At 41.7% G+C, this 13,629-nt stretch overlaps 1 protein-coding gene across 1 annotated transcript in view; it reads right to left on the reverse strand.

The window, feature by feature from the left end:
* Positions 1-343: 343 nt before the first annotated feature.
* Positions 344-13,629, reverse strand: part of PKD2L1 (polycystin 2 like 1, transient receptor potential cation channel) — a 55,409-nt gene continuing 42,123 nt past the window's right edge. The window contains exons 8-15 of the mRNA XM_066600676.1: positions 13,154-13,335; positions 11,932-12,052; positions 10,042-10,140; positions 8,792-8,913; positions 7,981-8,098; positions 6,512-6,648; positions 5,411-5,558; positions 344-3,786 (exon numbers count right to left, since the gene is read on the reverse strand). Of these exons, the coding sequence (XP_066456773.1) occupies positions 3,610-3,786; positions 5,411-5,558; positions 6,512-6,648; positions 7,981-8,098; positions 8,792-8,913; positions 10,042-10,140; positions 11,932-12,052; positions 13,154-13,335 (1,104 nt within the window). The 3' untranslated portion in view covers positions 344-3,609. The remainder of the gene's footprint in view (positions 3,787-5,410; positions 5,559-6,511; positions 6,649-7,980; positions 8,099-8,791; positions 8,914-10,041; positions 10,141-11,931; positions 12,053-13,153; positions 13,336-13,629) is intronic.

Here is a 13,629-nt window from a genome sequence, read left to right on the forward strand (position 1 = left end):
CAGAGGCCAATAGCAACCCTCCCCTTGGATCAGGAATAGGTAATCTGGCATCATAAGGCACACGTTTTATTGCAGAAGGTATATCTGGATACAGAATCTTTCAGTTTACTGGAGAAACCTTTGCTATTTGTCATGCAGAAATAACAGTCAGTATGGCGGTCTACTTATTCTCGACATACCATCGGAATGATGAATGGCATGTTTTTGGTATGTTTTTCATGGGGTTTGGGGGTGTATTTACCCCTATCCCATTTGGTCTAGCCCTTGTGTGTATGTTTTTAGATACTTTTCAATAAAGAATAATCATTTTAAAGAGTCTCATCTGTGAAGAGTTCTTTATTAAGTAAGGTTAATGGCAAGCCTACTGCATTAATTGTATAGGCATATATCCAAAAAATAAAGTACAACGGCAATTGGATTACATTATTACCCATAACTTGAAAACCTTACGTGACAGATATCATATTTGAATCCAGCGCACTAAAGTTACTATAAGCCGCCTATCTGCTTATCTGTTACAAACATTGTGTAGCACAGTGTAATTAGCCAAAATAATCTGCTCAAGTCCCAACGGTCTCCAAATATTCATGGATGTATCTAGTATTTTTCACAGACACGAAGATCTCTGCTGGATGCCATCATTCCCTCCGAACAAACTGTATGTATATAAAGAGGGTGTGCCCCAAGAAAGTCCAGAACATTTGGGGGTGTATAGGGCGCTGCTTCTTATACTCTACACCTCCACTATGATTGGACTCTTTGCTTATTGTTTCATACACAGAATAATAACCAAAAAAGAACAGTCTGTGGGATCTCCGGCACATGTAGTTATTTGCTTACTGATGCCATACCTATACAGTGATCCCTCAAGTTATAATGGCCTAAAAAGACAACATTTTTAGCATACAATGCTCTTTCCTGAACCAGTATAACTTGAAGCCACATTTAAATTGCAATGTCACAGCCAGTCCAGCTCTGCGGCCCGTGCAATTTACTGGAAAATCCAGCAATCGACATTGGCTGTTCACTGGTAAAATACTTGTATTACTGCAGTAACGTGACCCCCGATTGGGTGTCTAGTAGCGCCTCTCTACAGTACAGTGTAGTACTACGTGTCCTGTGCTGCCCGTTACCTGCTCCAGAATGAGCAGCCTCTGTGGACTCCAGGTTAAGCACCACCTACTGGAATAGTAACTGCTCCATGCTTTATCTGTATTAGTTATCTGTATCATATTTAATCATGTTGGAATACTGTTGATGTTTTGGAGGTTTTAGGCCCAATTACCAGTTTTCCATCGAGTTTATAATCTTTATTTTTATTGTGCCAACATATTCCGTAGCACTTTACAAATCAGAGGGTACATGAGCACACAGAATGACACATTACATACAGTATAAAGTAATGTAAACAATAGGGGTGAGGGCCCTGCTCACAGGAGCTTACAATCTGTTAGAAAGTAGTGGGGGGGGGGCATACAATATTTTCAACATTCAGTGGTCATCCCAATACCAGTTAATATTGCATGTTGAGGGACCACTTAATAGTCTTAATAAGGTTCAGAAGTATGATGGTAAAGGAGCTAGAAAACTATGGCTGCTTTCTTCCAAACACAGTTGTGTTTTTGGTAGTTCAGCTCAGTTCCCGATCACTACAATAGAACTGCAATATCACGCACAACCCTATGGACAAGGGTGGCGCTGTGTTTGGAAGAAAGCAGACATGTTTTTCTAACCCTGGATAACCCCTTTAATGTATAGCTGTTTTTACTTTGCCCCTATCTATATAGTAATATATGGTATATCTTCCCTTTTCATGGGCCCCATAATAGTTTTTTCCTGAACAGCGGTACTCTGGACTGTGCAGGGAACCGAGATATAAAGGAAATCTAAGAACGATGCAGCGACATAAAATCATATAGTGACCGAACAACATAAACCCCTCTCCTACACTCCTATAGACAGTAGTAACCCATTACAATGCTAGCACATTGCACGTTGTTGGTCTACTATGTGTGTTAAGAATTTGGCTGCTTTTTCTTCATTCTCCAATCCACTTAATACCAAACTATCTCTGTTGGCATTGGACATGGTGATAGCGGAGGCCACGACTTCTGATGAAGCACTCCATCCACATCCATCATTATACAGCCTGGAGATGTGTTTTCAGTCATTGTACAGTTAAAAACAAAAATGTAGTGCCAAGTAATTGTAAACCAGATAGGATGGCATGTCACCGTATAAGTTTGAAAAGATTATGGGTACAATATGCAAAACTCATGCATTACCCAAACTTCACCCGGTAAAAAATATACATTTTATGCAATCTCATGGACACCATATATATAAGACAGCTTTTAAAACACAGCAGGCTTAGATACAAGTGGCTTAGCTCCAGTATAACTCTTAATTATACAGTCCAGGTATAACAGTCAAGACATCAGCACTACACAGTGGTAGTGATTACAGTGCAGTTACCTCCAGTGAGAACCCTCTGACAGCTGTTGCTTTTCTGCTCTCTTCCCAGACTGCCATGCAGACTTTATTCAGTCATGGCTTGTCTCATCACACTCTCCCCATCCTGCAGCTACTTTCAATGTCCTTGCGCCCCAACACTTAAACATGCATTGGCCTCTTCTGTACATACACCAAAGTTATTATGTGACCCCATGCCCTGGCCCTCGCACCACAACTCTGGCCATTATCTGGACTTGTGTCATTACATCTTCTCAGTGCATTAAGATGTAAGGACATGAGCCCAGATAATGGATGGAATTAGGTTTGGGGGGTGTGAGTTCTCCTGGGTGCTGTGCTACAGTGAAAAGGGGGGTCTTTGGACCCCCCTGGCTTAAGGGCCTGATCCAATCTGCAACTCCTTTGGATAGGGGATAAATGGTTTCGGTGGTAAAACCCTTTTAAATTGATGTCATGACTACCGGTAAGTGGCCTGGTATGACCCTTGTTATAATTCTACATCCCTTATATTGTGACAGGTCCCTATTTCCATCAAATGCATTCCACAGGATATGATCACTGGGGTTCAGACAACTAGAATCCCCAGGACATAAGAACAGTGTACCCCAGTGGTGTGCATGCATGACCACTGCTCTATTCGCTGAACATAGTTGAGCACAATGCTAGGCTAACTCTAACTCTCGTATCACCCTTAGTCCATAGCACGGGAGCAGTGGTCATGCATGCGCAACATTGTTGTAGGGCGACTCGGGGTGCGCTGCTTTCCAAACAGTTGGGCCCCTAGAGATCATACATTTATCAAATTATCACCTTTCCTGTGGAACATGTTGGGTGGGATAGCCGTTTTTAACAATCAGTTGCTGTTTTTCACATAAGCAAATGGACATAGCAAGTAAGGATGTGGAGATATGCAAAAAACCCCAAAAAGCTCTCCACAGAAGACTACATGGCTGTTAATTTTAGGAAGGCAATTCTGTACTTCATTAGTAGATATAAGCTACTTTTTATATCCCTAATTAAGAAGCTCCAAATAGAATTATATTCAACCACGACACTGAAAAGAGACAGTTAATATGTTGTTTCTACTATGGAGATAACAGGTGAAAGTCAGACACTCAGGAACATGTAACATTGACTTTAAGTGAAATTCAAAGAATTCTGTGAGCCATTCATATGTGGAGAGATGTTACTGTTTCTGTATGACGGGTCTATGATGTTCCTGGGTTTATACTCGGATTCCCAGCTTTCTTTGTCTTCCTTCACCAGATGGACTAGATTACTCGGATGAATTTCTTCCCAGGTTAACTGCTTCTCCTTTTAAACAACAAAAATGTTTTAATGTCAAGAAGGTTGTCCTGACTGAAATGAAAATGGGGAAAACTGTAATATTCCAATGTAATTCTTCATTTTAGTCTCCCTAAGAATAGTTTCTGTCAACAGCGTCCATGTAAGTTTGACAGGAGCTTAAAGAGTAGCTGCACTTTTTTGTTTTAAATATACAGAACAGGCAATTCTATACATTTTTGCAATAGGTTTAATTAGCCTTTTTTTTTTAGATTTTATGTACAAAACCCTTCTTCAGCTATACAGCTACATAAGGATGATGCTAAAAAAATCTGTCTTCAGCTAGCTACTGTAATAGCATATATGCCACAGCCCCAATTACCGTCAGCCGGGGTTGGGAGTTTAGCTCTGCTAAACTCCCACCACCTCTCCGCTCCTCGCCGGCTTACGACAAGGAGAGGGGTGGGACCTTGGCAGAGCCAGTCCCTTGCCACTCCAGCCTATGGGAGCTGCCGGGGAGGGGGCGGGACTCTAGTGCACTAGCTCCTATCCCATCTAGCCCCCTACCATTGCAGACAGCTGGGAAGAAGGAGGGAGTTTAAAGTCGCTTACTATGGGGGTCACTATCACTACTGGGTTCACTAAGAGGGTCATTGTTATTACTGGGGTCACTATGGGGGTCACTGTTACTACTGTGGCCACTATGTGGTTACTATCACTACTGGGGCCACTATAGGGGTCACTGTTATTACTGCAGCCTCTATGGGGGTCACTCATTACTGTATGGAGGACACTCTCATTACTGAGGTCACTATAGAGGACACGATTATTACTGGAACCACTATGGTGGGGCACTATTACTACTGGGGACACTATGGAAACCACTCTTATTATTGGAGCCACTCTGATTACTGTGAACGCTGACTACTGGGGTCACTATGGGGAGTCCCTATAGGGGCACTGTTACCACTGGGGGTAACTATCACTACAGGGGTCATAATTATTACTGGGGCCACTATAAGGGTCACTCTTATTACTGGAGTCACTACTGTGGCCACTATGGGGATCCCTATCACTACTGGGGCCACCATGTGGGTCCCTATCACTACTGGGGCCACTATGGGGGTCCCTATCATTATGGGGTCACTTATTCTACTGTCTTATTGTTACAATCGGCCCTTTGAAGGCACCCATTAGGGTGATGCCCTCAGGGAAAAATTAGTTTGACGCCCCTGGTATAGGACATATGAACCTCCCCTCCACGCACTCTAGTAAACCCACCTGTCCTTTCATTACATAGTCAGCCAGTCATTTATCAGCTTAGCACCTGGCAATACAATTTTCCCCATCATATATTACCTACTGTGTCACGTTCATTGCATCTCTCTTTAATTGAATGGGACTAGTTAAATTTTTGGATGGAAACCATTCCATATATTTCCATGTCTGGAGCCCTTTGAAATACTGACTTATTAGTATTCTAAGCTGTGAAATACAAAGTAATGTTTACTTAAAATTCTCTCGTCAAGTGGATATGTGCAGTACTGCAGCTGTAGCTTCTCCGTTACTGTAGATCGTCCTGTCCTTGCTGTGCCGTATCTGTTGGAGCAGGTGTGTTTATAGAAGCTCAGTTATCAATGACCATAATACTCACCTTTGCTATATTGTTCGGCAAATTATCCATCAGGTTTGACTGCTTTATCTTGTTTGTTTCCATTGACTCCAATTTCATCTCCACAGTTTCTACTTTTATCATTATTCGACTAATTGACATTTCAAGTTGCTGCAGTCTTCTCTGAAATCTGGAACACAACACAAGTAACATTTGTTTTACTACTGGATACAAAAAACTATACTATTTAGAAGGGTGCTGTCCTCTGTGCAAGTTTTGTTAGAGATTTTCTTCAAGATAACATGACATTCTTACTGCACTGTGAATTCCATAAAAGTAACCCCCCCATCCCCAAAAAATAGTGTAATTGCACCCCCTCCTTCCCCCATTTTGCCCCAGTTAGGAATTTTTAAAAGTTTTTAATACTTTTATATGATATGTTAAAAAATCCAGCTCCTTCCCCCAAAGACTAACCCTCATGTAACTGTGTCACTGGAAAAATAAAAGGGCTTGTGATTTTTTTTTTTTGAAAGTGAGAATACTGGAACTGTAGAATATGACCTGTACGTAGGTGCATCAATGACCCTTGGTCATGAAAGCATTAATAAAGTCCATGAAAAGAAATCCTCTCTGTTCTTTTGCCAGAGCAAGTTCCCTGTGAATGATGCTTGGGGAAGAAACAAATTGTCTACAAACAATAGCACATAATTTGCTTTGATATCTGTGTTGGGGTGGTTTCACATCTGCAGCGGGGATTCTGCTTTTCTGTTCTGTTGGAGAAAATGGGAAAAGGGAATCCCCATGGTTAAACGTTTCTATCTCTGAACTGAATAGCTCAGAGATAGAGACCATTAACCATTAACTGTAATGGGGTCCACCCACTTTCTGCTCAAGTTTTGAACAGAAGAAAACAGGCTGCATGCAGGGCTTTTTCTTTCGGTATTTTCAGCCGGATCTGCGATGAACCCTCCAGCCAGAGATTGCAATGTAGATGTTAAACTGACCTTACCGATCGACAGCAACATTTATATGATTACTTATGACTGGTCATTGTTTTGTGAAAAGATAAGAAATGTGAGTGATTGAGGCCGTTATGTTATTTCTTTCGTAGACATTCTTAAAAATCTCAATAAAGCTTCATACACTGTAAATTCTTCTTGCGAAACCCAGCTTGGCTTAGTGGACAGGTCATTCCTCAGGTCTGATAAGTTCACCACTGTGTCCAAATCCTTGTTCCCTTGTGATCTATCCAAGTGTTCAATTTCGGCATTTAGAGCGAGCTGTAACAAGAATTATGATGATATATTAGAGCAATGAAACTACATAAAGAAAGAAAATTTATTGTGGCTTTATTCAGATACATTAATGTGAAGGAAATATACACCAATTAGCCATAGCATTAAAACCACTTGCCTATTATTGTGTAGTTCCTCCTCATGCCACCAGAACAGTCCTGACCCATTAAGTCATGGCATGTACTTTTTAGGGCCTCTGTAGGTGTTATGTCATATGTGACATTAATAGCAGATCATTTAACTCTGTAAATCGGGTCACATTGAACAGATGCTTGATTGGATGGAGACCTGGGGAATTTAGAGGCCGAGTCAACATCCTTGAACTCTTTATCGTGCTCCTCGAATAACTCTTGCAGTGTTGCAGGATGCATTATCCTGCTGAAAGAGGCCACTGCCATTAGGCATATTGTTGTTATAAAGGGGTGTAATTGATCTGTAACAAGGCTTAGGTAGGTGGTACATACCAAAGTAACCACCACACGAATGACAGAACCCAAGGTTTCCCAATGGAATATTGTCCAGAGCATTACACTGACTCTGCCAACTTCCCTTCTGACCAAATGACCATTCATTAGACCAGGCCCCTTCCATTACTCTGTCTAGTTTTGATGCTTCCTTGCCCAATAAAGGCACTTTTAGTAGCAGGCGAGTCAACGTGGACACCTTGGTCAGTCTGCTGCAACACAGGAAGCTGCAATTCACTGTTTGATTTTACCCCATTTTATCATGGGCAGTATTTTTTCAATAATTTCTGCTACACTAGCTGTTCTGTGGTTAAGACGGGATGGGCTAGCCTTTGTTCCCCATTTGCATCAATGAGCTTTAGGCTGCTGTGACCTTCTTGCTATTTCATCTGTTGTCTTTCTTTGGACAACTTTAGGTAGGTACTATCCACTCCACACTGGGAACACCTGCATGGCTTGCAGCTTTTAGACATTCTCTAAACCAGTTACCCAGCCAAAGATTAGGGTGCTTTCACATCCGCAGGGTTTCGTTTTCCTGCTCCCTTTGGGGATCACTAAAGGGGAATTCCCTGGCCGGATGGGTCCATCTTATAATGGAGCCGAACAGACCCCTTGACTATAATAGGTCTGTTTAGTTTCCGCTAAACTGTACGGCATTTTGCCATAAGAAAAAGCACGGTTCCAATGCACATGTGACACCACCCTTATAGAGTGCTGCTTAATACAATGTACGTTGCATTGACTGCAGCCATGTTCAGAACAAAACAAAGTACTTTGTAGATGTTACGCTTAACTCCAACATAAAGCTTCAGTTTTAATTTATGCCTTTTACCAAAGACCCATTATTACATACTCTGTTTTTCTCCAGGATATCTCTCATTCTACTCTGTTCATCCTCGTCCAGAATCCGGTTACCATCCTGGTCAAATCTGGAAAAGGCAGCTGTAATTTCATGATCATCATGGCCCATACTATAAAACAGTAAGTAACCAAATGTAAAAGATCAACAAAACATTTTAGTTTTCTTTTTTTCTTTCTTTTTTTTGCTAAAATTAACTTTACTTTTGCTATTTTTTTGTTTTTGCAGAACCTAGCAACACACTTTGACAAATCCAGAGGTAGACTTGGCTATTCATGAGATCTAATGTCAGTGCAAAATGGCACAGAATCTTATCCTAAAAAATAAAATCACAGAGGGGAGAGAAAAAACAAGGACATTATTCACTGAAAAGGAAGCCAGTAATGCAACACCTAATAGACTGCAGACCAAGCACAATTGCCTTAGACTCTACTAGGGTCTACAACGATTGTGCCTGACCTGCAGTCTATTAGGTGTTGCATTACTGGTTTCCTTTTCTGTGAATAAAGAATCTTATCCTAGGTTCCTAGTATTACAATACTTCCATCTGCAAAGAACTGTAGTGAGCACAACGTGAAGCAAAAGACAGGGTATGTTTTAGGTGTGACAGCACTTCGGCCACCAATGCTGAATGCCATATTTGACATGACCTTACTATGTATTTCTAGCCTTAGGTATATGGAGGTAACCAAAATTTTGTCTAAAAACTCATATTCTACTTTAATATTTTGATAGAAAATAAATCCTTGTATATCATGGACTTCTTTAGCTATATTCATGTTCTATGTACATTTCTAGCACTCACTCTTTTAGACTGTTTTTGAACTCTTCAAATGACATTTCTTTGGAGCCATTCTGCAATGCTTTCTGCACATCTGATATGCGCTCCTTTTTCAGCTTAAGCTTCATTAAAGTCTTCTTGTAACCCTAAAAGGAATATAAGAAACACATGGCTTCTAATATTGTCTTGTCAACCGTGATAAAATAATGGATGCGGCATATATCAAAAATGTATAGTGCATTTAAATAGAACATATTGTATTTTGCTTGACAGTTTGAACACCTTAATGTAATGTTGACCACTTTCATTTGCAGTAACTTTCAAAAACGCACATTACCCATAAAATGAGAAATGAGTAATAATAGACAAATAAAAAGCAGTCCTGCACCCAGACTTGTCCACCACAGTAACAGAAACTGCTCTAGTCGGGCAGCTCTGACACAATAATGGACCGCAGAGGGCCAGCAGAACTTTCCCACTTGAAGTTAAAATTTGAGCCAATTAGTTACCATCTTACCTGATCAACAGTTGCCATTAGTTGATCTGTTGCTTTGGCTATGTTCACACTCATGCTAGGAAATTCCAGTTTGGGATTCCGTCACTTTGAATAACAAGAATAGGGCAGCAGTCAGCACTATTCTCATTGTCAAAACCATGAAACCTTGACGGAGCCCCAACAAACCAGTTGATGATTGTCTTTCAGATCTGTTGTATGACGAATCTATCACCGCTTCATAGCTTCCAACATAAATGGAAAATATGACACCAGTGTGGATTCATTAGATATATGATTTAAAGGGATTTTACAGGCCATTTTTATTGATGACCAATCTTCAAGTAGCTTCAGTCCGCTGGCAACGCCACAGGGTACAGAGTGAAAGCAGGTAGCTCAAACCCCAGTGTAGCATGCGGCGCTGATTATTGCAACTGCAGCATTCTGATTTTAATAGGAGCTGCACCTGCAATTACCAATGCTGCATAGGGTTGGAACGATTTTTTTTCGCTCCCTATCCTTTGTGTTGTGCCGCTATCAGCGGGCGCCCCGAGAGTTGATTGGTTCTAAGCCACAGACGCCAGTTGATCAGGTCTTGATGACCTATCCTGAGGATAGTTTATCAGTAACAATTGCCTGGAAAAACCTCTTTAATGATATGTCCTGTGTGTAATAAGAGAAATTCAGTTAAAAGTAGACATGTTCCTTATAGATGGAGGATGGGCCTCAGAGTCCGTTCCTCTGGTGGTCCCAAGGAACCCCATTCCAACGCTGCCCATACCTGCCTTAAGATGTCTGAAAACTGAAGCTCATTTTTCTGATTTGAAAGCTCTTCTTTTACTTCTGAATATGTGTCATTGATGATGGCCAAGAACATGTTCTAAACGGGAGAGCAGATGAAAATGAATGAATATGGTCGATCACACTATGTACAGCAAAATATGAAACCATTTGTAAAACTTCCATCATTTCATAAGGTGGCGGGACTATTTCCAGCAAAAAAAATGCTTATATGCAAATCTTAGAACCTTTCTTCATATTTTTGTTATCTTCATTTTTTAACCAAATGGATATAACTAAGATATCAAGAAAGATTCTAATATATATTCATCCAAGGGCTGGACGATGAATCTATTTCAGTTAATTAAATAGCTGTGCGATTCGCTACTTTCTCTAAATTGTGAAATTATTATTAACCCCTGCCCACTTGGGCGGGGTTAATATTGGGCAAGGGGACATGGGAGCAGGTTGTTGAATACCTGCTGAGAGAAGTTCATGAAGGAAGATGTGCTGCTAAAGATGACAGGACTACCCCAGGGTAAGGGTGCTGCAGGACACAGTACTATTATTATTTGGAAGGGGAGGGGGTGCATGCGGAGTACAGGACTGCTATTATTGGGGGGAGGGTGGGGCATGCAGAGTACAGCACTGCTATTATTGGGGGGGCATGCGGAGTACAGTGCTGCTATTTTTAGGGGGGCACGCGGAGTACAGTGCTGCTATTTTTGGGGAGGCATGCGGAGTACAGTGCTGCTATTATTGGGGGGCTTCAGAGCACAGTTTAGTGGCCCCACAGGTGCTTTAAGGAATAAGGGAGCATTTCCACAGCATTTTTCACTCAAACATGAGATTCCGTCTGCAGTTTACATTACAGGTGCCGAAACCAGCATTGTAAAAGGACCTCTAAATGGAACCATTCACTGTCATTGGTGAAATGGACACCACTTTGGGTTTCCATTCGTTTCCGTTATTTGAAGCATAGAACAACGTAGTCAACATAAACTGTTCTGTACTCCACGTAATGGAAACCTTGTCAAATGCACACCAAAGTAGAGTCTGTTTCACTAATGACAGTAAAGGGTAACATTCAGGGGTCCTTTCACAACTCTGTGTTCGACACCTGTAATGTAAACCGCGGACTAAATCCCACATCGAAGTGAAAGCTACTATGGAAACCCTCCCTCCTGCCTACTGCCACCTTTGGGGCCACAAAACCACCAACCTGCTCTCATACAGCTGGTTTACCTTTCTAAAGATGCCCCTGTGATGAGCGGCTGTCACAGCATTATCTATGAAAAGGGGTTATAACTTACCGGACATAAGTACAGGGCTCTCCTCCACCGCCATCATGCACAAATGAAGCTGAGGGCAGTACACCACGCTTCATTGTGCATGTACTCGATGCCGGTGGAGATGAGTCCTGGATTTATCGCCAGTATTCCTGAAACAGCCATTTGTCACAGGGGCGTCATTAGAAAGTTACACGCAGCAGAACGGCATGCTGGTAGTTTAGTGACTCTCAGGTGCTGACAGTTTACCTTTTAATATGCACTTTAAATCAAAAATATCAATATATATTATGGAATTGCTGTGCATGCAATTCCCTTATGGAAAAGAACCAAAAACATTTGGGTATTCTTTTAACCTGTTCAGCAAAAAAAAAAAAACGAGTTTAAAATCGAGGACTTTGGGAAAAAAATTGAGATTTTAATTTTAGGCCATATAACCCAGAACTAATTCATCGTGTTTTTTTGATTGAGGTGAAATATATTTATGCATAAAACACTAGGACTGTGGGAGCTTTGTAAAATAAGGTTGCTTCCGTTATTCTAGAGTTCATCCATGCAAACAAGCATGATGGGTATAACATTTTCAGTGATGACAGGCATACCAACAACACGAAGAAGACAAAGAAGACGTAGGTGACAAAGTAAATGGGTCCCAAAATTCTGTTTGCATTGTCAATGGCATCATAGTCAAAATCTCCTAAAATGATTCTAAATTGGGTGAATCTAGAAAAAAAGAAATGACATGAATTTTACATGGGCAATATCTTGAGACGTTAATCTAAGCTAGACAACCGATCTAAGAAGGGGGACATCATTATAGGGGGTGCAGAGCTTGCAGTATAAGACAATACTAGTGTTTATTTAGATTTGTGACACCACTGTTTGCATTATTGTACAGTACATATCTCTATGCTGACACATTAGGCTGGGTACACACGGGACAGATTTGCGATGTAATTTCCATGCAGACCCTCCTCATGGAAATTGCACAGTATTTACAGTAGCAGCAAAGTGGATGAAATTTTGAAAATCTCATCCACTAGCTGTGGAAAAAAAATCTACACAAAACCCGTGCGGAAATGAAGTGGAGTGTGCTCCCCAGGTGTCTGTGAAGTGGGGTGTGCTCTCCCGGGGTGTCTGTGAAGTGGGGTGTGCTCTCCCGGGGTGTCTGTGAAGTGGGGTGTGCTCTCCCGGGGTGTCTGTGAAGTGGGGTGTGCTCCCCCGGTGTCTGTGAAGTGGGGTGTGCTGCCCCGGTGTCTGTGAAGTGGGGTGTGCTGCCCCAGTGTCTGTGAAGTGGGGTGTGCTGCCCCAGTGTCTGTGAAGTGGGGTGTGCTGCCCCAGTGTCTGTGAAGTGGGGTGTGCTGCCCCAGTGTCTGTGAAGTGGGGTGTGCTTCCCCCGGTGTCTGTGAAGTGGGGTGTGCTTCCCCGGTGTCTGTGAAGTGGGGTGTGCTGCCCCAGTGTCTGGGAAGTGGGGTGTACTGCCCCAGTGTCTGGGAAGTGGGGTGTACTGCCCCAGTGTCTGGGAAGTGGGGTGTGCTGCCCCAGTGTCTGGGAAGTGGGGTGTGCTTCCCCGATGTGTCTGTGAAGTGGGGTGTGCTGCCCCAGTGTCTGGGAAGTGGGGTGTGCTCCCCCGATGTCCGTGAAGTGGGATGTACTCCTCCTGAATACTCGGTGAATTGGTGGTATGGTAAATCAGATTTCAATTAGGTATGTAACAGACTTGATTTTAATAGTTATGAAATATACCCAACATGAGTTCTGAAATGCAACAGAATGCCCAATGCAATTATGTAAATAATACCAATAAACAATATGTGGACTCACATGCACTTTACGAATGTACTGAAGTTTTCCACTTGGGTTCCAAACAGAAGATATCCCAGCTGAGCATAGGCAAAAAACACTATGAAGAACATAATGGCAAAACCCAGTATATCCTTTGCACAACGAGCAAGAGTGGATGAAAGTTGTGTCATTGTCTTATTGAAGCTAATGTATTTGAATATCTGGAGAGCAGAAACGCATGTAAACATTAATGGAAGAAGCAATAGATAATTAATGTTAAAAAAAAAACATCTGTGTAATTTTCGTGAGTTGTACTTTTAGAAATTTGAATAAAATGTGTCCAGTTTAGGGCTCGTTTGCACCAGCGTTCAGGCTGCGTTCAGGCTTTCCATTCCTTTGTTCCGTTTTTGAAGCAGAGAAATGGAATTAAATGTGGTGGTTTGTGTTTTCCAATTGATTTCAACAGGGTTTAAAAAAAGAAGTGCTTTCAGTTTGCTTCCGGTCTGTTACGTTTC

This window comes from Eleutherodactylus coqui, chromosome 4 (genome assembly GCF_035609145.1).
Source record: "Eleutherodactylus coqui strain aEleCoq1 chromosome 4, aEleCoq1.hap1, whole genome shotgun sequence".
In the NCBI taxonomy this organism is placed as follows: Eukaryota; Metazoa; Chordata; class Amphibia; order Anura; family Eleutherodactylidae; genus Eleutherodactylus; species Eleutherodactylus coqui.